We start from the raw sequence: 27,719 nt of genomic DNA, 5'->3' as shown, positions 1-27,719 counted from the left end.
CTGTTGGCTGGTCTATGAAGAATTCAAAAGTCAAAAGCGATAGCTAAAGAGAGAGAGTGAGGGAGTCGGGCGGTAGCGCAGCAGGTTAAGCGCACGTGACGCGAAGTGCAAGGACCGGCGAAAAGATCCCGGTTCAAGCCTCTGGCTCCCCACCTGTAGGGGAGTCGCTTCGCAAGCGGTGCAGCAAGTATCCATCTTTCTCTCCCTCTCTCTGTCTTCCCCTCCTCTTCCTTCTCCACTTCTCTCTGTCCTATCCAACAACAGTGATAACTACAACAATAAAACAAGGGCAACAAAAGGAAATAAGTATTTTTTTTAAAAGAGAAAGAATTATAGAAGAAAAATAACAACAATAATAACAATAACAACAACGATAAAACAAGGGCAACAAAAAGGAAAAAAAAAAAAAAAGCCTCCCGGAGCAGTAGATTCATAGTTCAGGCACCAAGCCCCAGCAATAACCCTGGAGGCAGAGATTAAAAAAATAAATAAATAAAAGAAGAAAGGGCGGAAAGGAGGGTGGAAAGGAGAGTGGAAGGAAGGAAGGAAGGAAGGAAAGAAGGAAGGAAGGAAGAAGGCGGGAAGAAAAAGGAAAGACCTGAAAACACATGTAGAATCTGAAATGGAATTGGTATATCGCACCAAAATACAGGTCCATGAAGGATGATGAATGACATAGTGGGGGTTGTATTGTTAAATGGGAAACTGGGGGATGTTATGCATGTACAAACTGTTGTATTTACTGTTGAATGGAAAACATTAATTCCTCAATAAAGAAATAAATTAAAAAAAAAAAAAGAAAAAGGAAAGACCTTGCCAACATGAAAATTGAAATGGAGGGCTTTGGGCGGCGGCGCAGCGGGTTAAGCGCACGTGGCACGAAGCGCAGGGACCGGTATAAGGATCCGGTTCCAGCCCCCGGCTCCCCATCTGCAGGGGAGTCGCTTCACAGGTGGTGAAGCAGGTCTGCAGGTGTCTTTCTCTCCCCCTCTCTGTCTTTCCCTCCACCTTCCATTTCTCTCTGTCCTATCCAACAATGACAACAATAACCACAACAATAATAACTACAATAATAAAACAACAAGGGCAACAAAAACATAAATATATAAAATATAAAATTTTATATAAATATAAAAATATGTAAAATATATAAAAATTAAAAATAAAAAAAAGAAAATTGAGATGGTTTACAAATCTTTTGGAAAGTCTGTTTTCACTAAAATCTGCCTGTCTCTGGCTCTCCCATCCTGTAGAGACACATGTACACCAGCAGTGCTGGGCTGGAGCCTGAGAACCGGGAAAGCCTGAGAATTCTGGATGACCCTGCCACCAACAGCTGACCTCAGGATCTCCAAGTGCACTCCCCCTTCGGGGTGGAGGGGTGAGAGCAAAGCTCCTTCACAGTCACCCAGGAGCTCAATGAGCTCTCCATGCTCCCTGGGAGAGAGAACACTGAGAAGCAGGCCCTACTTCCAAACATAGAGTTACAACAAAGAGGGAACCCATTTAAGTAATGCCAGAGGTAAGGAGGGCTGCCACCCCCACTTCAACTGCCTGGTATAAAGGTTCACCTAAGACAGAGTCACAGCGTGACCGATGTTTGTGCACTTACAGACTAGGTGTCCTCAGAGGGATCTTCCTCCTCTCTCCCAGCCCATTCCCTGGAATTGTGCCATGAGTTCCTGTGTTGTGTGAGCTAATGGAGGCTAGCTATCTATGTTACTCTTTTTTAAAAAATATTTATTTATGTATTCCCTTTTGTGGTCCTTGTTGTTTTATTATTGTAGTTATTGTTGTTGTCATTGTTGGATAGAACAGAGAGAAATGGAGGGGGAAAAGACAGAGGGGGAGAGAAAGATAGACACCTGCAGACCTGCTTCACCACTTGTGAAGCAACTCCCCTGAAATTGGGGAGCCAGGGCTTGAACCGGGATCCTTATACTGGTCCTTGCGTTTTGTGCCACCTGCGCTTAACTTACTGTGCTACAGCCTGACTCCTGTCTATGTTACTTTTAACTGTTTAAATGCTTAAAAGCATTTTCTTTCTCGTCTCCCCTGGGGAAAGTGGTTAAGCATTTGCTGGTGCACATTTTGGCTGAAGGCCAAGGGATTTACATACCGAATGGGAAGCAATGTGTTCAGAAATGAACCCCAACCCCACCCCTGCAGCCCCCATTCTCTCAAGCTGCACCTTTCCTACCTCAGCTGCACAAAAACACTAGCACAATACTGTCAGCTGTATTTGACGAATTAACAGCCTGCAGTGCTTAATAGAGAGTTGCTCCCCTGAATTCTTTAGCTTTTCTTCTAAAAACAAAAAGCTCAGCTCTGGCTTAGGTAGTTCAGGGGTTTGAACCTGGGGCTTTGGAACCTCAGGCATGAGAGTCTCTTTGCATAACCATTATGCTATCTACCTCTGTATTTCCTTAGCTTTTCTATAATTGATTTTGAAGTGGTTTCTCTGAGTTGTACATTTTCTTCAAACAGTATGTTTTCCTTTTTAAAAAACAATGTATTTTATAGGACAGGGAGAGAAATTGAGAGGGGTGGGGAAGATAGGAGAGAGAGAGACAGACAGACACCTGCAGACGTGCTTCACAGCTTGTGAAACAGATGAGGAGTGGGGGTTGGTTTGAACCCTGGTCCTTGCAGATCGCAACATGTATGTTCAACCTGGTACACCAGTATGTTTGATTTATTATTGCTATTATTAGTATTTTATATCAAAGTAAGCTGATTTCTCAGAAGTACTGCTGGTTAAGCACACATGGCGCAAAGTGCAAGGACTGGCATAAGGATTCCAGTTCGAGCCCCCGGCTCCCCACCTGCAGGGGAGTCACTTCACAGGCGGTGAAGCAGGTCTGCAGGTGTCTGTCTTCCTTTCCCCCTCTCTGTCTTCCCCTCCTTCATTTCTCTCTGTCCTATCTTAACAACAACAACATCAGTAACAACAATAATAATAACTACAACAATAAAACAAGAGCAACAAAAGGAAATAAATAAATATTTTAAAAATCTTTAAAAAGTACTGCTGTGGGTAAGAAGGCAGTCTATGGGCATGGAGTATGATGGTAGTGTAATAGACTGAGGATGCTGATATAAGCCAGAACTGAGCAGTATTCTGAGTACTCAGGTCTCTTAAAATATAAATACACACACACACACACACACACACACACACACATCAGTTATATTTGGCTGTGATTTACTCTAAAATCATGGACAAGCTGCAGATGCAATTTCTTTAACTGTAAATGGTATGTTTACATATTTATTTACTTATACAAGATTTCAAAAAATAGAAAGAGAGCCAGGGGGACAGGTGGTGGTGCACTTGGTTAAGCTCACACATCTCATGCCTAAGGACCCAGATTCAAGCCCCTGGCTTCCACTGGCAGGGGGAAAGCTTCACAATTGGTGAAACAGGGCTGCAGGTGTCTCCCTGTCTCTTTCCCTTTCTCTCTATCATCCCCTCCCCCTCACTTTCTCTGTCTCTATCCAATAAATAATAATAATAATACTAATTTTTTTAAAGAGAGAAAAAGAAAGAGAACCAGTATCCTCACTCTGGCACATAGGATGTCAGGGATCAAACCCAGGACCTCATGTTTCCAAGTTCAGTTAACCATCTCCTGGTTCCCCCTTTTAAAAATTTAATTTAATTTAAATGCAGTGGGGGCTGGCTTCAATCTTAGATCACACATGTGGCAAGGCAGCACACTATATTAGTGGCCTATTTTGCTGTCCCATATCTACTTATTTTGAGAGAGAGAGAGTAACTAGAGCACTGCTTAACTCTGGCTTATGTTGTTACTAGGAGATTGAACTTGGGACCTTTGGAACCTGGGCACAAAAATCTGGCATGCTATAAGCTTCACTATCTCCCTGGCCTGGGAATGGTGTTCTTAAGTGTCTAGCTCAAGTGCCCTTGAAGCATGTGGGGTGAGTGGCTCAAATCACTTCTGCATATGTACAGGTCACTTCATGATCATCCCACAAGGTAGAGGCCTCTGCTTTGCCCTTTTATCGATGAAACAAGGTTAAGCAATATCTCTAAGGTCACAGAAAGATGGCAGCAGATTACAGAACATTCCATGTACATTTTATGTGCCTTGTTCTGAGAGCAAACTATATAATAGCACTTGGATTATTTTAAAAACACTGTTGTGACAGACCCCCAGTAACTTACAAAGCAGGGGTTCTCCACCTGGTCACGTGTTGGGATCACCTGGGAAACATAAAAATTAAAAATCACCTGTGACTAGAAAAATATCCACCCCAGAGATCCAGGTGTGATTAGCTAATGTGCTTTCAATGTCCCAGGTGTTTCTTTTTTTCTTCTCTTTCTTTCTTTTTTTTTTTTTTTTTTTAATATTTTCCCTTTTGTTGCACTTGTTTTTTGTTGTTGTGGTAGTTGTTATTGATGTCATCGTTGCTGGATAGGACGGAGAGAAATGGAGAGAGGAGGGGAAGACAAAGAGGGGGAGAGAAAGACAGACACCTGCAGACCTGCTTCAACGCTTAAGAAGCGACCACCCTGCAGGTGGGGAGCTGGAGGCTTGAACCAGAATCCTTGTGCTGGTCCTTGCACTTTGCACCACGGGTGCTTAAACCACTGCGCTACCGCCCAGCCCCTATCGATATATATTTTTTTTATAAAACTTATGTTGGAGGGGGGTGGTAGCGCAGTGGGTTAAGTGTACATAGTGCGAAGTACAAAGACCAGCACAAGGTCTCCGGTTCCAGACCCCAGCACCCCAACTGCAGAGGGAGTCGCTTCACAAACGGTGAAGCAGGTCTACAGGTGTCTCTCTCTCTCTCTCCCCCTCTCTGTCTTCCCCCTCCTCTCTCTGTCCTATCCAACAACAGCAGCAGCAGTGATAACAACAATAACAGTAACAATAACAATGGAAAAAAGAAAGGATGGCCACCAGGAGCAGTGGATTCACAGTGCAGGCATCAAGCCCCAGCGATAACCCTGGAGGCAAAAAATAAAACCAAAACTTATGTTTGGGGGGCTGGGAGCTGGTGCATCTGGCTGAGCGGACACATTACAGTGCACAAGGGCCCAGATTCAAGCCCCCGGTCCCCACCTGTAAGGGGAAAGCTTCAGGAGCTGTGAAGCAGTGCTGCAGGTTTTCTCTCTCCTTAGCTCCCCCTTCCCTCTCAATGTCTTACTGTCTCTATCCTAAACAAACAAACAAAAACACATAAATTGTATATATTTTAAAACCCTTAGATTGGGCATCAAGGCTTCACGAGATTATCCCAGCCCAAGTGCTCACTTGCCCCATGTCCCTAAGGGTTTGGAAACTGATGAAAACAGGGTTCTGTGTCACGTCTGTGTCTCTCGTCAAGTTTTACACTCAGAAATTGGCTTCAGAGACAAAGAGAAGGAAGGTGAACTTGTTTGAACAAAAAAAGGGTTTCTCTTCCTTCAAGCCTCGCCAACCTATAAGCCTCCATGAAGCCGTGGCGGTGGCTCCTCCTCTCTCCAGCAGACGTGGGGAGACACACTTGACAGAGTGGCTTGGCCTCAGAACAGAAGTGTGCTCTCCCGGGTCTGAGGAGCAGAACCACTAAATGCTGTGCTGTTTGTACTAAAACCCCAGGATATGAAGAGGTTTTCTGCAGGGCCCCATCCATCATGATGAAGTCCTACCTGCGAATATTTGCTCGTCTGGGCCAAGCTGTCCAGTGGTTCTTACTTTTGGCTGTGTTGATCTGCCTGCTCTTCAATCTGCCCTCCTTTATTAAGGAGCCCAACACCAGCCCTTTCAGGTAAGGTCCAAACCAACCCACTCCAGATCCATCGCCACTAATCTCAGAACATTGAACAGCTAGAATGGGATGGGGGCGTTAGGGACTCTGAGACACCCCTGTGTCACATAGGGATCTCGACCATCAGAAGTGTGGTCAAGAGGCAGGGGGAAGGGTGATCAGAAGGAAGACGTAGAGAACATGAAGATGGTGGTGGTGAGTAGCCAAGATGCTCTTAGATGCCACAGAGCTTGTTGGAGGACGGGGGTGGGGGGTGGGGTGGGGTTGAGACCTAGTGAATCAGTTCTCCAAAAAGACATGGTTTAAGAACGATTATTTCCCTCTCCAGGACTCGGAGTATTCAGAGCAACTCTGGGACTAGCTCTTTTTAAAATTTTTTTATTATATTTATTTATTTATTTATTTATTTATTTATTTATTAGATAGAGACAGCCAGAAATCGGGCTGAGGAGACAGCGTAATGGTTATGCAAAAGACTTTCATGCCTGAGGCACTAAAGGTCCCAGGTTCAATCCTCAGCACTACCATTAGCCAGAGATGAGCAGTGCTCTGGTCTAAAAAAGAGAGAGAGAGAGCCAGAAATTGAGAGGAAGTGGGAGAGTGGGAGATAGAGAGGGAGAGAGACAGAGAGACACCTACAGCACTGCTTCACTGCTCACGAAGTGTTCCCCCTGCAGGTGGGGAGTGGGGGCTCAAACCCAGACCCTTGTGCATAATGATATGTGTGCTCCTAATGGCCTCCTTCCCCTACTGCACTCCCCCTGCCCCGTCTGACTTTTTAAATTGATAGATCACTGACACCTTTCCATGGCACATACAAATCTATATTGTTTTCACAGTTGCCTAGCATTCCATAGAATGGTTGGTGTTTTGTTTAGCAGGTTCCTAGCCACTGGTCTTGGACATCTGCTCATTTTCCATGGATCTTGGTGCACTTCCAGAAACATTTCTGTAGGTAGATTTTTAGAACTGGAGTTGCCAAGACAGTGGGTCTGCCCTCTGATGAATGTCAGTCAGATGTCTGCTGAGTAGACCTACACCAAGGGGTGCGAGACACTCTCCCTCTAGCAACACTGAAGGTCACATGTTTTCAGAGTCTAGCTATCTGAGATGGACGTGTGCTTCTCTCTCTCTCTTTTTTTTTTTTTTTTTTTGCCTCCAGGGTTATTGTTGGGGCTCGGTGCCTGCACTACAAATCCACTGCTCCCAGAGGCCATTTTTCCCATTTTGTTGCCCTTGTTGTTATTATTATTGTTGTTGTTCTTGTTGTTGTCATTGTTGTTGGAAAGGACAGAGAAAAATCTAGAGAGGAGGGGGAAGACCGAGAGGGGGAGAGAAAGATAGACACCTACAGACCTGCTTCACCGCTTGTGAAGCCACCCCCCTGCAGGTGGGGAGCCGGGGGCTCAAACCGGGATCCTTATGCTGGTCCTTGTGCTTTGTGCCAGGTGCACTTAACCCACTGTGCTACCAACACCCCCACCCCAGGCCACTGGTAAGTTTGAGGGTCTAAGCTTAATCAGCTTTAGAAAACTCAAAAAACTTTTGAAAATCAACTTTACTTGTGTGATTTGAGTGAGAGAGAGACAGAAAGAGACAGAGACCAGGGCCCTGCTCAGTTGTGACTCAGAGTGAGTACAGGACCTCTAGGACTTAAGGCATAAATGTTCCCTTCTCAACTGCTGCATGATTTCCCTGGTCCTTTGATGACCTGTTCCTAACTCTTGCTCTTCTTCAAAACTGACTTAACTTATCTTTTAAAAAATATTTAATACTCTTTGACTCAATACTTCCTATTTATTATATTTTGGATAGAGACAGAGAGAAATTGAGAAAGGAGGGGGAGATAAAGAAGGAAAGAAACAAGAGAGACACCTGCAGCACTGCTTCACCCCACCCCACCCTGTCGCAGATGGGAACCAAGGACGTGAACTTGGGTCCTTGTGCACTGTAACATGTGTACTCTACTGGTTGCACCACTGCCCGGCTCCATCTATATGTTTTTTTCTTTTTGTGAGAGTTCTTAGTACTTTCTGTCATATATATTGTACTATTTCAAGTGTTTCCCCCCTCCCCCGGTCTGATATTTGTGTTGTATATTGTATCTTATGTCACACTTGAGTAATTTATTAAATATTTATTCTTATTTATTTTATTCCATATAAGAGAGTTTTTGTTGTTGCCTCTAGGGTTATTGCTGGGGCTCAGTGCCTACACTATGAATCCACTGCTCCTGGAGGCCATTTTTTTCCATTTCATTGGATAGGACACAAAGAGGGGAAGATTGGGGGAAAGAAAGAAGACACCATCAGACCTGCTTCAGCACTTGTAAAGTGACCCCTCTGCAGGTGGGGAGCCAGGGACTCGAACCAGGAACCTTGCACCACTATGTGCACTTAACCTGGTGCACTACTGCCCAATCCCCTGTTTTGCTTTTTTGTTGCTGCTGGGGCTTCACACTGCAGGATATCATCTCTGGGGAAGGGGGGAGGCAAAGAGAGAATGAAAGAGACAACAACATTGAAGCTTCCTCAAACTTTGGTCCCACATATGGCAAAGAAATATGATATCCAAGTGAGCTGCTTTGTTGGCTCATGAAAGAGAATGAGAAGAGAGATGGTGAGAGAGAGGGAGACAGAGGGAGAGAGAGAGAGAGAGAGAGAGAGAGAGAGAGAGAGAAGCCACCTTGGTACATGCACACTGGGGATCCAACTGGAAACTGGAGACAAGCAAGTCTGATGCTCTATCAAGGGGACTATTTCCCGTGGTCACCACAAGTCATTTTTTTTTCCTTTCTTGAGAGGATTAATGTTTTACAGTTTCCACCTCTGCCCCAGAGTCCTTTTCTTTGGTGCAGTACAACACACAAGCAGTTTTCTGTAGACAAAAATGCCAATCTTTTCCTTCATGGTTACTCGATTTTGTGCAATATTCAGGAAATGTCTTGTCCACCCCAAATAGTATAAATTAACATCTATGTTTTCATATTTTTGTTCTTTCAGTTTTGTTAACCAATCTGAAATTAATTTTTGCACGTGGTGTGAACATGGGTCTGTATGCTTAGAATTCTTGGTGGCAAGAGATAAAAGCTGGACTCAATCCATCTTATAGAAGATGGTGAGGGAGAGCAGTTCCCTGGAGAGGTAGCTCAGGAGAGGGTGTGGGCTTCAGGCAAACCACTCGATGATAGGCCACCTAGTGCCTTTTCCCAGCAAGCAACCCAGAACTATATGGGGGTGGGGGTTGTGATTAAACTGGTGCCCACAGAAGGTGGTTGGAATGGTCATGGTATGATGTCAAGGCAGAAGAGAGAAACCACCCTGCCCTACCTGGGGATGGGAGCGGGAGGGGATGTCTTCATAGCTGAGTAAGGCATGGAGGTGAGCACAGTTCTTCTGTGGTGTCTTGTGGCAACCAGGGTCCCAGAACAGCACTGTTCTCTCCTGAGGCCAAGTAATGAGCCGGATGTATTCTGGGGGCACTGAATACTGCAGGGAAGATATAGTATAGGGTGGGCCATCTAGAAGGTATCTGCCCCCCACTCAGAGAAACCACATGACTGCTGAGGCCTCACGGCATCAGACGGAAGCTCCCTGAGCATACCAGTAGGGCTACCCCCTGGACCCCCACCCCAGACAGATGCTCACTTAAAGTAGTAATGCTAGGACTATTCATTCTTGAAAATGAAGGGGAGGTCTTAGTACCAGACCATGATTCCAAACCCCTCTATCCCCATTTCCCTTTTACTAAAAGTATGGTTTTAGCTCTGGCCTGACCAAAGCAGGGCTGGGGGTTGCAGAGAAAGATCTCTGAACCCTACTGGGTATCTGGAGCTTTAAGCTGGGCTAGGCAGATGCTTTTTTTTTTTTTCTTGTTTATTTGATCTGTCCTGTGTTTTTTTAGATTGAGTTTATTTATTTACTTTTTTTTTTAATTTTGCTTTTTTTCCTTTTTTGTTGCCCTTGTTGTTTTTCATTGTTGTGGTTATTATTGTTGTTGTTATTGATGCCATTGTTGTTGGATAGGACAAAGAGAAATGGAGAGAGGAGGGGAAGACAGAGAGGGGGAGAGAAAGATAGACACCTGCAGACCTGCTTCACCGCCTGTGAAGCGACTCCCCTGTAGTTGGGGAGCCGGGGGCTCAAACTGGGATCCTTACTGCTGTCCTTGTGCTTTGTGCCACGTGCGCTTAACCTGCTATGCTACCGCCTGATACCCTTATTTATTTCTGAGAGAGAGAGAGAGAGGAAGTCTCAGAACTCTGGCACATGAAATGCCAAGGATCAAACACATTTATTTATTTACAAGGATCATGCATTTATTTATTTATTTATTTACATTTTTATTATCTTTATTATTTATTGGATAGAGACAGCCAGAAATTGAGAGGGAAGAGGAAATAGATAGGAGACAGACAGACAGGCAGACAGACGGGCAGACACCTGCAGCACTGCTTCACCATTTGTGAAGCTTTTCCCTTGCAGGGGGTGGTGGACTGAAGCTTGAACCCAGGTCCTTGAGCACTGTAACATATGTGCTCAACCACCCAGCCCCAGGATCTCATGTTTTTTAAACTGAATGTTCTAGCCACAGCACCATCTTCCTCTCCACTAGGTTAAGTTTTAATCATCAAAGGTAGCTGTGAAGTTATAGAATTTGCTCAAGGCATTGAGAGGTAGAAACAGGGCCACAACAGTGACGGCTGACCTAATTGTACTCCAAACTGAATAAAATGCATGAGGCCAGAGCACATGAGGCCCCTGGAGCAAGGGGCTCTGTGTACTTTGGAAGCTGCCAAGAGAAGAGAGAATCAGGAGACAGGAAAGGCTCCAGGGAGTGTTTGGAGAAGTGGCGAGGACGCTGGAGCAAACACAGAGGCCAGCCTGGAGTGAGGATATTGACTTTGCTGAGCCCATGGAGGACTTGTGTCTGAAGTGAAGGGCTGGCTCTGGGGTGCAGGAGAAGAGAAGACATTGAAGCAGCCGGGACTGACGGCTTTTGGCTGAGAGGTGGCATCCTGAACATGGTCTTTGGAAACAATCAGTCTGTCAGAAGAGGGTAGAACAGATTGGTCCCTTGGATCTGCAGTGGCGGCCAGAAGTAGGGGACAGACTTCAAGAGCTAATGACCTGGACATAAAAGAAGGACTGGAGCCCACAACAGTAGCCTCGGGAGACCTTAGCTGTGAAGGACAGTGACAGTGGGAAGAGTAAGAAGTGAGAAATCAAGAGAGGCATTGAGGGAGAGGAGAGCAAGAGGCAGGGATTTGTTATTCTCCACAGTGCTGCCCGGGCAGAACAGGACAGCAAATCAGAAACAAAAGGAAACCGGGGCTGGGAGATGGTTCACTCAGCAGAGCGCACAATTTACCAGAGTCCGAGCCCCTGACTCCCCTTGTGAATGGTGCAGTGGTGCTGTGGTGTCTCCCCTTCTCTCTCTCTCTTTATAAATTACTCATTCTTTCTTTTAACCTTTATTTGTTTGGGGTTTTTTTAAAAGATTTTTAAAAATATTATTTATTTTCTTTTTGTTGCTCTTGTTGTTTTTATTGTTGTAGTCATTGTTGGATAGGACAGAGAGAAATGGAGAGAGGAGGGGAAGACAGAGAGAGAGGGGGAGAGAAAGACAGACACCTGAAGACCTGCTTCACCGCCTGTGAAGAGACTCCTCCGGGTGGGGAGCCAGAGGTCAAACCAGAATCCTCACGCCGGTCCTCATGCTTTGTGCCTCGTGTGCTTAACCCGCTGTGCTACCGCCCGGCTCCCTATCTCTATTTGTTTATTAAATAGAGACAGCCAGAAATTGAGAGGAAGGGAGAGGTAAAGAGGGAGCGTGACAGAGAGACACTTACAGCCCTACTTCAACACTCGTGAAGCTTTCCCTTTGCAGACGGGGACCAGGGACTTGAACTTGGGTCTTTGTGCACTGTAATGTGTGTGCTTAGCCAGGTGCCACTGCCTGGCCCCAATTATTCATTCTATTCTATTCTATTTTATTTTACTTTTATTTATTTATTTTTTATTTTTTGCCTCCAGGGTTATTGCTGGGGTTCGGTGCCTGCACTACGAATCCACTGCTTCTGGAGGCCATTTTCCCCTTATGTTGCCCTTGTTTATTGTTGTTGTTATTATTGTTGTTATTGCTGTCGTTGTTGGATAGGGCAGAGAGAAATTGAGAGAGGAGGGGAGAGATAGACACCTGTAGACCTGCTTCACCACTTGCAAAGTGACTCCCCCTGCAGGTGGGAAACGGGGCGGGGGGGCTCAAACCGGGATCCTCACTCTGGTCCTTGCACTTGGCGCTATGTGTGCTTAACCCGCTGTGCTACCGCCTCCTCCATTACTCATTCTTTAAAAAAATTTTTTATTATATTTACTTATTGGATAGAGACGACTAGAAATCAAGAGAGTAGGGGAAGAGAAGGAGGGAGACAGAGAGACACCTGCAGCGCTGCTTCACCGCTCATAAAGGTTCCCCTGCAGGTGGGGACGGGGGCTTAAACCCGGCTCCTTGTGCACTGTAACATGTGCGCTCAACCAGGTGCACCACCACCTAGACCCAGGTATCTCTCCTGCCCCATCTTTTCCTTTCTTTCTTTCTGAAACAAGATACAGGGACACACACAGAGAGAGAGAGAGAGAGAGAGAGAGAGAGAGCGCAAGACCAGAGCAACGTTCAGCTCTGACTTATGGTGGTGCAGGGGATTGAATCTGGGTCCTCAGAGCCTCAAGCATGAAAATATATTTTTTAATCATTCTGCTGTCTCCCCGACCTTCCCCCCTTTTCTGTTTCTCTCCCTAATTTAAAAAGTGGAGGAGGGATGAAGAGAGAAAGAGAGAAAGGAGGTTATGGTAAAACCATGCAGTTGTGAAGCCCCAATGCCTCCCCCCAAAAAAAAAGGGAGGGAAGGAGAAAGCAAATATGAACGAGAGAAAGAAAGGAAGGAAGGAAGGAAGGAAGGAAGGAAGGGAGGGAGGGAGAAATAGAGAAAGAAAGAGAGGGAGAAAGAGCATAGTGGTTATACAAAAACTTTCATGCCTAAGGCTCTGAAGTTCTAGGTTCAATACCCAGTACTACCATAAGCCAGAGCTGAACAGTACTGTTCTCTCTCTCTCTCTGTATCTCTCTGGTTAAATAAATAGATTTTTAAAAATTAAAAGAGAAAAAAAGGAAGTTGTCAAGAACGTGTGCTGTTCTGGTAGCAGTGATTAGTCTCACTGAGCTCAGAGTAGGCAAGTGCAGAGTAAAGAGAAGACTCGCTGAGGGGCAGAGTGTGTGGGCAGGGGATTCTGTGGACACGGCGGCACCGCGATAAGGCCCTGTGACAGTGCAGCAGAGACAGCACTGCACGTCAACACACCTCATACTCTAACAGCGAGAAGCACGCAAGTGCTTTCTATGGAAGGAGAGTCTGCACGGTGGTGCTGGAACAAAAAACAGGATGTGTTCAGGCTTGGGAGAGTGGTCTGGCCCTGCTGTGTGCCAGATACTGGGCTCAGAAAGCTCTGACTGTGAATCCTATAGCAAACCTTCCTGATAGACACAGTTATCACCACCGGCACCATCACTCTCCCTCCGCAAAAAGGCAGAGGCTCAAGAACTTGTCCAAGGTCGCCAGCCCCTTGAGCTCATACACACACAGGCTCGAGGCAGAGGGCATTTTCTTGCTGAGGTTTGTGTGCATTTCTGTCTCCTAACAGCTCTACGTGCCTAGCGTGTAACAGCTGCACAATAAACATGTGTTGCTTCGTGGTTTTTAGATTATTTTTGTTTTTAATGATAACTTGTGCTTTTTAAAATTTTATACTTTTCTTTTTATTTTTTCCCTTTTGTTGTCCTTGTTTATTGTTGTTGTTATTGCTGTCGTTGTTGGATAGGACAGAGAGAAATCGAGAGAGGAGCAGAAGACAGAGAGGGAGAGAAAGATAGACACCTGTAGACCTGTGAAGTGAACCCCCTGCAGGTGGGGAGCCGGGAACTAGAACCGGGATCCTTATGCCGGTCCTTGCATTTTGCACCACATGCGCTTAACCTGCTGCACCACCGCCTGGCTCCCAAATTCTTGTGGAATTTTTAGAAATAGGGCTGGAGGTATGTCTCACTAAGTAGGTCCCAATCAATCTTTTATTTTGCTGTTGTGGTTGTCAGAGTTTCACTGCTACTCCAGGGTGACATTATCAGAGAGACAGAAAGAGAGAGAGAGAGAGAGAGAGAGAGAGATATCATAGCACCGAAGGTTCCCGAGGGGGCTGTGCCCATGACAAAGCAGATACACTCTCCAGGTGAGCAGGCCAGCCAGCCCACCAATACATGTGTATTTGAAGTGCAGTGTTGGATGTTTTCACCTCTCAAATTGATCAGAATGGTATCAGATTAGTTTCTGCTTGGTTGTGATCTGTGAATGATTTGCCAATTCCTCTGAAGTACAAGCCCTTCATAGCATACAAGATGGAAGGCACAGAAGTTCAGGCCCAAAGAGTCTGAACCAGAGGAGGCGCTCAGTATATGGATACAATCTAGCACCCACCACTCCTACCTGCACATGCATAGGGCAGGAACATACCTTCTTCTTCTAGCGTTTGCCCTTCTTCTGTAGCCAGTCAACAGCGTCAGGTTGAAAGCTGTCAGGAGCTGCTTGTTGCTGGCTTTGAAAGTGACTGGGATCCATGTGGATTTAGTCGGCTAGGAAGGATCGTCAGTTTCCCCAGTGAATGAGTACTCACGGGATGCACCACGAGAAGGTCGATCCAATGCATCCCAGGAACATACCAATTCAAAGGGACACATGCACTCTTGTGCTCTGTAGCTGCACTATACCTAGTAACCAGAGAATGGAAGCAGCCTGAATGCCCACTGACAGATGACTGGCTAAAGAAGTTATGGGACAAGGGGGCCAGGCAGTGACGCACCTGGTTAAGTCACGTGTTACGAGTGTAAAGACCTGGGTTCAAGCCCTTGATCCCCACCTGCAGGAGGAAAGCTTTGCAAAAGGTGAAGCAGGGCTGCAGGTGTCTGTCTACCTCCTGTTCGCCCTATTCCCTTCTCAATTTGTGTCTCTGTCTAATAATTATATAAGTAAAATTTTAATTATAAAGGAGAAACAAAACTATTAATTAAAAAAAGATAGGGGCTGGGTGTTTGTCACATCTGGTTGAGCACACATGTTATAATGCGCAAGGACCAGGATTCGAGCCCCCGTCCTCACCTGCAAGGGAAGCTTTGCGAGTGGTGAAGCAGTGTTGCAGGTGTCTCTCTTTCTCCCTCTCTATCTCCCTCTTCCCTCTTGATTTCTGGCTGTCTCTCTCCAATAAATAAATAAAGATAATACAAAAAAAAGGATACAGGGCATATATTATATCAGTAGAATACTGCTCTGCATTTTAAAATATGAGGCTGGGAAGATGACAGAAGATTACATAATGGTTATGCAAAAAGACTTTCCAGCCTGAGCATCTCGAGTTTCAATCCCCAGCATCACCAGAAACCGGAGCTTATCTCTGCTCTGATCTTTCTCTCTGTATCTCTTGCTCATTAAAAACAAACAAACAAAAAAACATATAGCGTCTTATGGGGCTGGGGCAAAACTTATGGAAGCGGAGGTGACTATGCTTACTTTACTATGCTAGTAAAGTAAGCAGATGGGGGAGTGGTTTCACTCAGATATGGATACAGAGAACTGAAACACATGAACTTGCCAAAAAAAAAAAATTTTTTTTCTTTTGTCAAACTGGCCACAGAACTTTGGTACTGGGTTTGGTGTAGAACTACATCCCTGGGAGCTGTGCGGTAGTGCAGCGGGTTAGGCTCAGGTGGCGCAAAGCGCAAGGGCTGGAATAAGGATCCTGGTTTGAGCCCCCAGCTCCTCACCTGCAGGGGAGTCTCTTCACAGGTAGTGAAGCACGTCTGCAGGTGTCTTATCTTTCTCCCCCCCATCCTCCCTTCCTCTCTCCATTTCTCTCTGTCCTATCTCACAACAACAGCTATAACAACAATAAAAACCACAACGAGAGCAACAAAATGCGGAAAATGGCCTCCAGGAGCAGTGGATTCATAGTGCAGGCACCAAGCCCCAGCGATAACTCTGGAGGCAAACAAGAATAATAATAATAAAACAACTACATCCCTGTAATCTTATAAACCAATATTAAAATGTTAACACACAATCTGACCGTGCATAGTACTAGTAACTGCTAGGCATGAGCCTGGGGCGAGGCCTACACCACAAACACCCACATCCCTGGCAATCAGTGGGGTATTTAAATTATAGGGAATGGGATAAAGGGTAATTATACACTTTTGCCGCTGCTCAGGTCATCACTATGACTTCCTGTAAAACAAGTCCTGGGATGTCCTCAGTGACTTGTGACTTTGGCAGGCAGAGTGGTCCCACAGGGTGCAGAGTGCTCTGGCTCCAGGCAGGCCCCCAGGTATCATGCTGGGTGGCAGGGAAGGGCTGGGGGTGGGGGTTCAAGCTGTGTGTTACTAGCTGTGATGTTCATGACCACCCTGTCTCATCACCTCTCTGAGCACAGCTCTGCTAAGGTCCTGGCAGTTGAGAAGGAAACACTGTTGGTGGAGGCTGGACAGTGGGGGATACTGGTTTTTGCACATATGTTACTATGCACAAGGACAAGAGTTTGAGCCCCCTGGTCCCCGGCTGCAGGGAGGAAGCTTTGCAAGTGGTGGAACAGTGCTGCAGGTCTCTCTTTCTTTCTGACTCTCTATCTCTCAATTCCATCTCACTACTCCAGGTTGACTTTTTTTCAGATAGAAACAGAGAGAGAGATACCATAGCACCGAAGGTTCCTGAGGGGGCTGTGCCCATGACAAAGCAGATACACTCTCCGGGTGAGCAGGCCAGCCAGCCCACCAATACATGTGTATTTGAAGTGCAGTGTTGGATGTTTTTATCTCCGTCTCAGTTTCTCTCTGTCTCTAGCCAATCAATGAATTAAAAAAAAAAAAAAATCAGCATTTTGAGGTTGAATGAGGGAAGTGGAGGCGGATGTAAATCCACCAGGAATTAGAGTTCAGGAACAATAGCAGCTTTCTAAATGGAGTTAACACCTTGGCTTTTGTTTAGTCCAGGGGCACACGCAAGCTTGGAGCTTAAACTCAATTATCAGATTAAAAGGGAGTAGAGTGAGTTTCACCCCATACGCATGACGCAGCCTTTTTGTAAAGAGAAGGTGGCACAAAGTCATGAAGGAAGGTGTTCTGATCTCAGGTTTTCCTCTCTGCATTGAGGGTACGCTTTCAGCTCATGGCCCAGCAGCCCCCTTTTCCTCCTGAAACTGGCCGCCTCTTGTGTGCAAGCTGGACCTTGGATGTCACCTGCCCTGTGGTTTAACCCTCTGGGTAGGAGCGTGAGTTCTATCCCCAGCACTGCATGTGCCAGAGTAATGCTCTGGTTCTCTTTTTCTTCTCTCTTTCTCTCTCATAAAAGGAACAGAAACAAAGTCTATTTTCTTTTCTTTTCTTTTTTCTTTCCTCTGTATATTAAGACCATTCCTGTGACCAAAGGTCTGTGTCCCTTCCCCCTCCCCAACCCCATAGTGAAGCTGAACATCTACCCTCATGCTCTACACAGAGATTTTTTACTTTGGTGCAAGAAACAGACTTACAGGGAGATAAATGCCTTCAACTTTTTCTAAAGGTCAACCACTTTTTGCTCTTGGGTTCTTTGAAAGGTTTTCTGTCTTTATAGGAAGTGTCTCCCTCTTCAAAGTCAAAAGTATGCAGCTTAAGAGGTGGCACAGTGGCTAGAGCATTGGGCTTAGAAGCACGAGGTTCCAAATTGGACCCCTGGCATCATGTGTGGCAGAATGATACTCTGGTTCTCTCTCTCATAAATAAATCTTTTTACCCTCATATACAAATCTTAAAAAAATAAATAATATTAGGGACCAGGTGGTGGTGCACCAGCTAGAGTGCACACATTACCATGCACAAGGACCCAGGTTCAAACCCCAGTCCCCACCTGCAGAAGGGGAAGCTTCAGAAGGACTGGAGTAGTGCTGCAAGAATCTATCCTTACCTCTGTCTCTCTCCTCACTTCACCCTCATCTCTTATCCTCTATTGAAAGAAAAGGAGGGGGCAGGCAGTGGAGCCCCTGATTAAGCATACAAGCTACAGTTGCAGGGACCCAGATTCAAGCCCCTGGTCCCCACCTTCAATGGGGAAAGCTTTGCAAGTGGTGAAGCAGGGCTGCCAAGTCTCTCTATCTCTTTCCCTCCCTATATCCCCTCCCCTCTCAATTTCTCTCTGTCTCTATTCAATAATAGGTACATATATGTGGGAATTGGCCACTGTTTGGAATGGTGAGTTGTGCAGGCACCATCAGCCAGTCCTACCCCTGGTGGTAACAACAGCAGTAACAGTATTCAGGGGCATGGCTCAGTAGGAGAGTAGCACATACTTGCAATACTGAGTTCAGTCTCCTGCACTGCATTTATAAATGGGCTAGTTCACTTGGTAGAGAGCTTACCTCGCCCTGCCGGAGGCCCTGGGTCTCAGAAGTGACCTGCTCTGAGGCTTGATACCTGGACTCCTTCCCGTGGCATGGAGACCCCTTAATAGTCACAAGTCTCTTTACTGGTCCAAGGCTACACTATTGCTAGAAAGGAAGCCCCCTAGGCCGGGGTGGGGCTGGAGGGAGGAGCACAGCAGCTGATAACAGACTTTCAGGCCTGAAGCTCCAGGTTCAGTTTCTGGCATAAACCAGAGCTGAGCAGTGTTCTGGGGGGAGGAGGAAGAAGAGGATGAGGAAGAAGAGGAGGAAGAGGAGAGGGGAGGCAGAGGGGAAAGGGTAGAGGAGGGGAGAAGGAGAAGGAGGAGGAGGAGGAGACAGAAGAACCAGAAGAAGAAGGAAGAACAAGGAAGAGAAGGAGTAGAAGGCAAAGGAGGAGGAGGAGGAGAAGGAAAAGGAGAAGAGGAGGAGGAGGAGGAGGAAGAGGAGGAAGAAGCAATCAGTTTATGTGCTCCTATTTCCTTCTTCCAGTAATTCCAGTAAACACACACACACACACACACACACACACACGCACACACTCCTACTGAAATTCTTTCCCAGCTCCACCTCCTCCTGGACAAGGAGACAAATGAGAAGTTCTCAGCTCCTCCCTATGACACACAAAGCACCTCAGGACCTGGGCTGGCATCCTTGTCTGGGACCATGCCCTTCCCTCTCCCCCACCCCCACTGTTTCAGAAGGACTCCACAGGACTCCACAGCTCCCACAACCCTGACCTTCCACGTTTCTGGGGTTGCTGGCTGCTCTTTCCTAATGCTCTTTAGAGGAAAGCTGAGTATCCCTCTGTGTCTGTCCCCTGGGGCCATGCTGAGTTCTGTGTGACAACCCAAAGCCTGTCTCCTCCCTGGCATTCTCCTCTCTTACCTGTGGCCAGGAAACATGCCTTTCAGCCCTGAGCCCAGCGTCTGCCATGAGATGTGCAAACAGGGCAGACAGACACTTGCTGAGCGTGTGGATGTTTCCTGCAGGCCATGAGATGTGCAAACAGGGCAGACAGACACTTGCTGAGCGTGTGGATGTTTCCTGCAGGCCATGAGCAGCAGTTTGGTTTGGGGCTGGGTTGACTCCTGGCAGTGTATAAGGACATCTCTAGAGAGCTTTCAAAGCAAAGCTGGCAGCTAGTGATTTTATTTCATTTTATTTTTATTTCTCCAGATTTCCTCCCTCTCTCCCTCCCTCCTTTCATTCCTTCCCCTATCTCTCCCTTTCTTCCCTTTCCTTTCTTTTTCCTTTTCTTCCTAATTTCACCTCTCCTGGATTCACACGGAATGTGCTCCAGTAGCTCAGGCTCTCGCCATTAGTTCTCATGAAGTGTGTTTCACTCAGGAGGTGGCCCAGTGGGTAAAAGCACTGGACTTCCAAGCATGAGGTCCTGAGTTTGATCCCAGCATCACATGTCCCGGAGTGATACTCTGGTTCTCTTTCTCTGCACTTCTTCTCATGAACTAATTAATAAGTCAATCCTGGGGTTTGGAAAGAAGTGCAGGGGATAGAGTATTGGCCTCCCAAGCAGGAGAGGCCAATATGACAATATTATGATGTCAATCCCCAATGTTGCACGTGGTTCTCTCTTCTTCACCTCATTCTCTCACATTAGTTACGAAACCTTTTTTTTTTTTCTTTTTTAAGCGACCTTCTCAGGGTGCAGCAGGCTGGCTGTTTAAGCAGGACACCAGTATATTTCTCTTTGAATTCCTTTATTGTTCCGGTCATTTTCCTCCCTGGGTTTTAAGAAATAAGTAATCTTAACTTTTAGTGTGCTCAATATTCCTGCTCACATTACTATTTATTTGTTAATGTTGTTGTTATTATTTATTATTTCACCTTAGCTTAGCTGCTTAGCTCTGGCTTGTGTTAGTGTTGGGGGTTAAACCTGGGACTTGAGAGCATGAAATTCTTTTGCGGAACCATGCTGCTATCTCTATCACACTAACACTCGTGAATAAGCACGTGAACGGAAAGCCATCTGATGTTAGGCGACAGCACTAGGATGCCACAGGCTCGTTCTTGGCACTCCCTGGGACACAGTGTGTGCTGGGACCACCACAAAGCAAGCCCAGAGAGATGGGCACAGTGCTGGGCACACAGCCCAGCTGCACTCTGGCTACCCAGCTCCAGCTCTTAGACGCCCTGCTGCCACCAGGGTCTCTTCAATGCTCAGAGCTGAGCTTCCAGACACGTGGCTGACAGGAGCAGACTGAGTGGTGGTAACAGGTGGTAAGAACCCTCCGCTCGCTCCCTCTGTCTGACCTGAATCTGCCTGAGACACCAGAACAAACACTGGGGGGCTGGGGAGATAGCATCATGGCTATGCAGAAAGACTCTCACGCCTGAGGCTCCAAGGTTCCAGGTTCAATCCTCAGCAGCAACATAAGAAGCCAGAGCTGAGCACCAGTGCTCTGGTAAAAGAAAAAAAAATTTAAACAAACACACAAAAAGTGGTTATGCTTCTGAAGTTTCTGTAGTGCTCAGTCTTCATCCACAATTGTCTGTGTCCCTAGGCCAGGAAATAGAAAGAACATTCAAGTGAGCCCCCCAGAGGCCACGGAGCAGGTGCCCCACAAGGGAAGGAGGATCACCATCCAGGGAGAGGAGGTGCGCCAGGTCACAGCCCAAGGCACTGGAGCCCTCAGAGGAGCAGAAGCCAGAAGGGCCCCGGCAGAGCAGCAGAGCACAGGGCCTCAGGAGAGAGGGGGAAGCATGTTGGAAACGCTGTCACCCAGAAAGCAAGAGAGAGGGACGGCTACCAACAGGACAGGAGCACGGTCACTGCACAGCCAGGACACAAGGACAACCAGAGGGAGGAGACAGCAGCCCAAGAAGCCCCCGGCCATGAGGCCAATTCAGGTGAAGCCTCGGGGCCAAGCCAGAACCACAGGGAGCCCACGGCCAGCTCAGGGCCAGAAGGCCACCATCCTCACCACTGTAGTAGCAAGGTCCATGATGAGGCGCATCAAAAGAAGTACCGCTGCACGTGTGTCACCTGTGAAGAGAGCCCAGGCCTCTGCACGCAATGCCCCTTCCCAGAGTTCCACTGCACCGAGGAACCAGGAGCTGCGTGCTGCCAACTTCAAGTCTCAGCCCGAGTGGGATTTTGAGGAGCAATACAGCCTGGATGTGGGAGGCCTGCAGTCGGTGAGTTTTTGCCGCTGCCTGGCCCTCGTGCCTCCCTACCTTACAGCTCCCCTGAGAGACCGCACACCCTGCCCTCTCCTTACTGCCCTGCCCCTGCTGCCAGGCCTGTCTTGTCCCAGCCCCCACTGCCCAGTGAGCAGAGACCACCTGCCTGGCTCCCATCCTCCCTGCCTTCCTGTAAGGGCTGACATGGGAGAGGAAGGCAGGCTGAGACTGTGGGGGGGGGGGGGTGGCGTGGGTGAGAAGGAGCCTGCTCTGGAGCCCCTGGAAGGCCTGGGAACCATTGGTGGGGTGAGAGAGTGTGGCCTGCTCTGAGGCTTGATACCTGATCCCCCTCCTCTGACAGGGAAGGGGGTGAAAACTGAAAGGTAACTAGAAGGTCAGGGAGACCCTGTAGTGGTTATGCAACAGACTTTCATGCCTGAGGCCACAGAGGAACCAGGTTCAATCCCAGCAACATCATAAGCCAGAACTGAGCAGTGCTTTGGCAGAGAGAGAGAGATAGAGGAGAAGGAAGAGAAAGAAGGGAGGAAAGAAGGGAGAGAGGGGAAAAAGGAAGGAAGGAAGGAAAGAAGGAAGGAAGGAAAAAAGGAAGGAGGAGAAAGGAAGAAAGAAATAGAAAGAAACAAAGGAAGGAAGGAAGGAAGGAAGGAAGGAAAGAAAGAAAGAGGCTGAACGGCAAGAATCCAAGAGTCAGGTGGTAGAGCACTCAGTGAACACACATTTATCCTGCTCAAGGACCTGATTCAAGCCCCCACTTCACTTCATGGGGTGTGAGGTGTGGAGGGTGGACTTCACAAGCAGTGAAGCAGTGATGCTGGTGTCTTTCTCCCCCTGTCAGTCTCCCCCTCCACTCTCAATTTCTCTCTGCCCTATCAAAAACTTACTTAATTTTTAAAAATGGTGACCAGGAATGGTTGATTTGTTACACAGGCACCAAGCCCCAGCCACAACTCTGGTGGCAAAAATAAATAAATGAAAAGAATACCCAGCTCACTCCCAGATGGCCAAGTCTAATACCCAAGACACCTCGCGTTCCCAGTCTGGCCAATAGCGTGACCTTCATGCTCTCTTAGCCCTCTAGCAGCCTTGTGCCACACTCACAAGAGGGAAGCCCCAAACCATATGTGTTTGCTCACACACTTGCAATGTGCACAGCGACAGCACAAAGAAATCGGGCCACACACAGGGCATTGGCGCAAGGCGGGTTGGACCCAGGTGCTGACTACATGGGAGACCAAATGACAGAGGAAGCTCTGGTGCTGCAGCCTCTCTCTCTCTCTCTCTCTCTCTCTCTCTCTCTCCCTCTCTGTCTCTCCCTCCCTCCCTCCCTCCCTCCCTCCCTCTCTCTTTCTCCCTCCCTCCCTCTCTCTCTCTCTCTCTCTCTCTCTCTCTGCCTGGCAGCTGTGAGACTGCCCATGTGGGAAACCCCAGAGCCTCCTGGAACCCTGCAGACTACAGTGGGGCTGGACACTGGCAAGGGAGGGTCAGCAGACTCTGGGGACGCAGAGGCGGTGCCTTCCCACCTTGGAGACCTGCTTTCTGCAGCCCCCAGCCCTTGGCCATGACCCCCTTTCCCCTCTGTAGAAATGCCCTGACTCAGTGAAGGCCAAGGCCTCCAAGTCCCCTTGGCTCCAGAATCTCTTTCTGCCCAACATCACCCTCTTCCTGGACTCCAGACGCTTCAACCAGAGCGAGTGGCTACGCCTGGAGCACTTTGCACCGCCTTTTGGCTTCATGGAGCTCAACTATTCCTGTGAGTCCCCACCCAGGCCTGGCTGAGCACACCTGGCCTTTTGTCTCCACTCTGCTCTTCCCCTGGGCACTAGTCCTGGAGAAATGGTGGGCCAGACGTCTCCCCTTCCAGGGCTCTGAGTGGGACCCCCTCCTGTAATTCCAGTGGTGCGGAGTGTGGTGGCACACTTCCCTGCGGTGCCCCAGCAGCAGTTGCTCCTGGCCTCCCTCCCAGCGGGCAGCGCCAAGTGCATCAGCTGTGCTGTGGTGGGCAACGGGGGCATCCTCAACAACTCGCGAATGGGCCGGGAGATCGACAGCCACGACTATGTGTTCCGGTGAGCTGCCCTTCCTTCCTCCACGCCCCCTCGCTCCTGTGCTGCGGACACGGGCTCTTCTGGGACACCTGACATATTGGGCACATTTCCAGCCTGTCTCCAGGGGCTGGAATTCTGGGGTCCTCCAGAGAGTCTCATTCATCGAATTCATCGAAGACACACACACACACACACACACACACACACACACACACACACACACACACACAGTTTCACAAGAGACAGAAAGAGAAGGCAGAGCACCACTGCAGAACATGAGATGCCAGGGATCCAGCCAGGAGTCTCAGTCATGCAAACCCAACACTCTGCAGTGGAGCTCTTCCCCCAGTCACTCCCCCAGTCAGAGGATTTTTGTTCAGAACTCTGTCACTCCCATTTCTCCTGCCTCTTCCCTCCCTCTGCTCCCTCCCCTCCACTCATCTCCCTCCTCCCCTCAAGTCCCACCTGATGTCTTTCTGTACAGACTGAGTGGCGCTCTCCTGCAGGGCTATGAACAGGATGTGGGTACGAGGACATCTTTCTATGGTTTCACTGCCTTCTCCCTGACCCAGTCAGTGATCAGTTTGGGCCAGCGGGGCTTCAAGCATGTGCCTCAGGACAAGGTGAGCCAAGGGGAGTGAGACAGGCAGAACATTGACTCTGGTCAAGGGAGCACACCTGAGAGAGAGAAGCCATCACCGTGCCGGAGTGGCCAGACGGCTGAAAGACAGCACAGTGGTTCTGCAAAAGACTTTCATTCCTAGGGCTCTGAGGTCTCAGGTTCAATCCCTGGCACCACCATAAGCCAGAGATGACCCATGTTCTCCTCTCTGTCATTCTCTCTCTCTCTCTCTCTCTCTCTCTATCACACACACACACACACACACACACACACACACACACACACACACAAAGAATATATTTTTTAAAAAAAGAAAAAAAAAAGGAAGTGTCCAAAGCAGACAGGACAACCAGCCCAGCTGAGGCAGAGCATGCTGGGAGCACGTGGTTTACCTGCCTGAGGACCTGGGTTCAAGATGGCGCCCACCTGCAAAAGAGAAGCTTCATAAGCATTTGAGCAGGGATGCAGATGTCTCTCTTCACTATCTCTTTATCAGTCTGGATCTCACCATTGAGGAAAGGAAGAAAGAAAGAAAGAAAGAAAGAAAGAAAGAAAGAAAGAAAGAAAGAAAGAGAGGGTGGGTGGGTGGGTCAGGCAGTGGCACACCAGGTGAAGTGCACATATTACAAAGTACAAGCAACCACATGAGGATCCTTATTTGAGCCACTGACTCCACATCTACAGGGGAGTTGCTTCACAAGCAGTGAAGCAGGTCTGCAGGTGTCTCTTTCTCCCTCCCTCTCTATCTCCCCCTCCCTTCTCAAATTCTCTCTGTCCTTTGCAACATAAAAATTGGAGGGGCTGGGTGGTGGTGCACTTAGTTGAGCACACACATTACACTGTGCAAGGAGAGTGCAGGTTTGAGTCTCCAGTCCCCCACCTGCAGGGGGAAAGCTTTGCGAATGCTGAAGCAATGATACAGGTGTCTCTCTGTCTCTTTCCCTCTCTATCTCCCCTTACCCTCTCAATCTCTGTCTGTCTCTATCCGATAAATAGAGGGAAAAAATGAAAAAATGGCTGCCAGGAGCTGTGGATGCTTTGTGCCAGCACAAAGTCCCAGTGATAAGCCTGGAGGCAAAAAATGAAAAAATAAAATAGAAAAAAAGGAAGGGAGGGAGGAAGGGAGGAAGGAAGGGAAGAAAGCAGGGCCATTGGGAACTCTGGAGTCAGGCAGACACTGAGTCCCAGTGAGAAGCCTGGTGGCAAAGAAAAACAGACAAACAGAAAAGCAGTGGGCACCCCAGAACGGGGAGCTGTGATGCTGAGGGCACTACCCTGGGTCTCTCACGGCCCTTGGTTCTCAGGACACTCAATACCTGCACTTCTTGGAAGGCACCCGGGACTATGAGTGGCTGGAAGGACTGCTTCTGAATCAACCCATGAGGACAAAAAACCTGTTCTGGTTCAGGTATCTGGCACCCCTCCACGCCCCTTTGCCCAGGCAGGACTGTTCAGGGAGCAGCTTGCTGGTTGGTCAGGTGGAACAGACTCAGCTGTCCCCTGGCAGCAATGGCCCCTCCCAGAGGAGGTGAGAGGGCTGAGCCTGGCTGACCAGTCCCTGATCTGACCGCAGGCGCCGGCCCCTGGAGCTTTTCCCCCCAGACTTACCCCTGAGCCGATACCTGTTGCTTCACCCAGACCTGATGCGCTACATGAAGAACAGGTGAGAGAGAGAGACAGTGCGAGACAGGGGAGGGCCGGGTCCCTGCGGCCTCCTGATGGCGGGTGCCTGGACTGTCCCACAGATTTCTCAGGTCTAAGACTCTGAACACAGTCCACTGGAGAATCTACCGGCCCACCACTGGAGCCCTCCTGCTGCTCACCGCCCTTCAGCTCTGTGATCAGGTGAGGCTCTGCTCTAGGGGCAGGAGAGCCTGGGAAGCTGCTCTGGGTCTGCTGGGCACTGGGAAGAAAGGGGAAACAAAGTCAGTCGGGCTGTGAACACAGGTGTGGGCGGGAGCACAAGCATTGTGTGCAAGTGCATCTAAGAGGCCAGCACCCAGACCAGTCTAGGGAGGGCCCCAGGGTGAAAAGACCAGGCTGGGGAGACAGCACAGTGGTTCTGCAGAAGACTTTCATGCCTGAGCATCTGAGGTCGCAGGTTCAGTTCCCAGCACCACCATAAGCCAGAGCTGAACAGTGCTCTGCTCTCTTCTGCTCTCTCTCTCTCTCCCCATATCATTTCCTCTGAATGTCTCCCATTAAAAGAAATAAACTAGTATTTTTTCCAAGCGGGAACCCCATTCTCCCAACACACAGCAGCCACAGGCCCTGTTTCTGTTCCCACTTGGCCCCAGGTGAGTGCTTATGGCTTCATCACTGAGGGCCACGAGCGCTTCTCTGACCACTACTACGACAAGAATTGGAAGAAAACAGTCTTCTACCTGAACCATGACTTCCGGTTAGAGAGAGAGACCTGGAAGAGATTGCATGATGAAGGAATAATCCGGCTGTACCAGCGTCCTGTGACACCCAAACCCAAGGTCTGAGGGGAGCCCAAGGTGCTTGCAGCTCCTCCAAGGTGTGAGGGGGCCCTCAAGGCTCTCTTGCCATCTCCTCAGGCCTAGGCCAGGCCCCCAGGCCCTCCAGACTCCCCAAACACCACTTGTGAGAGGAGAAGCTGCCCCCACCATGGCAGGTGCTGAGCCAGGTCTGGGAGAGCTTAGAAAGTGGAGGCAGGATCTGTGCCTCAGAGAGAACTCCACCTGGGAGGCCAGGGATGATTGACTAGCTGCAGTGATGAGGCCTCAGTGCTGCAGACTCTGCTGAACATTCCCTCCTCTGGCCATGGCTGCCCTGCCCAACCTAGAGGAGAGAGCTGAAGGGGCAGGGTAGGGCTGCACTCCAGACCCTCCACTGAGAAGCTGTGAAATGGTAAAGACATTGCTCCTGTCACTCTAAACTCTCAGCAGGGCTCCTCCCAGGGCTCTCTGATTCTAGAAGAATCTGCTCTGTTCCTTGTCTTTGAGCCATTTGACAACTCTCTGGGTTGTAGAGATCTGACAGTAATAAACAATTATTCTTGTTGGGGACACAAATAAATGTCCATAAGATGCAAATATTAGGGCTGGGGAAACAGCATAATGATTATGGAAAAGACTTTCATGCCTGAGGCTCCAAAGTCCCAGGTTCAGTCCCAGCCCCACCATAAACTACAACTGAGAGGTGCTCTGGTAGCTCTCTGTGTTTATCTTTCTCTCTTTTTCTCTTTCATTAAAAATAAATAAATAGGGTGGGGAGAATACAGGTCCAAGAAAGATGATGAATGACATAGTGGGGGTTGTATTGTTAAATGGGAATCTGGGGATTGTTATGCATGTACAAACTATTGTATTTACTGTTGAATGTAAAACATTAATTCCCCAATAAAGAAATAAATTATTTTAAAAATTAAATAAATAAATAAATAAATAAAATTAAAAAGATGCAAACTTTATGACTTGTGTTTTTTCTACCAAGTAGCAAATGTGTATCAGCATTGATGATGGTCTCCATGTGTGTCTGCACTTTTTCAAAAAAAAATTTTACGGGGAAAAGAATGACTTGCAGGACTGTCTCAGGAGTCCCATCACTTACCTCCGGTGACAGGTGTCTGCA

General features: G+C 48.0%; 1 protein-coding gene across 1 annotated transcript; it reads left to right on the top strand.

The window, feature by feature from the left end:
* Positions 1-14: 14 nt before the first annotated feature.
* Positions 15-27,181, top strand: LOC103126766 (alpha-N-acetylgalactosaminide alpha-2,6-sialyltransferase 1). Its single transcript, XM_060202820.1, has 10 exons — positions 15-1,522; positions 5,613-5,781; positions 20,816-21,449; positions 23,037-23,205; positions 23,350-23,521; positions 23,985-24,123; positions 25,427-25,530; positions 25,696-25,785; positions 25,868-25,967; positions 26,420-27,181. Exons 2-10 carry the CDS (start codon positions 5,648-5,650, stop codon positions 26,609-26,611), a joined length of 1,734 nt encoding a protein of 577 aa, XP_060058803.1. The 5' UTR covers positions 15-1,522; positions 5,613-5,647; the 3' UTR covers positions 26,612-27,181.
* Positions 27,182-27,719: the final 538 nt, after the last annotated feature.

This window comes from Erinaceus europaeus, chromosome 12 (assembly GCF_950295315.1).
Source record: "Erinaceus europaeus chromosome 12, mEriEur2.1, whole genome shotgun sequence".
Lineage (NCBI taxonomy): Eukaryota > Metazoa > Chordata > Mammalia > Eulipotyphla > Erinaceidae > Erinaceus > Erinaceus europaeus.
The sequence above is the reverse complement of the archived record's forward strand: the minus strand, read 5'-3'. Positions and strand labels throughout refer to the sequence as shown.

Bases quoted from the DNA above. Each gene is read 5' to 3' on its own strand.
- LOC103126766 (XM_060202820.1), top strand. From the start codon at position 5,648: ATGATGAAGTCCTACCTGCGAATATTTGCTCGTCTGGGCCAAGCTGTC. The intron at 25,531-25,695 runs GTATCTGGCACC...ATCTGACCGCAG, and splicing joins AAAAACCTGTTCTGGTTCAG to GCGCCGGCCCCTGGAGCTTT. The intron at 25,786-25,867 runs GTGAGAGAGAGA...ACTGTCCCACAG, and splicing joins ATGCGCTACATGAAGAACAG to ATTTCTCAGGTCTAAGACTC.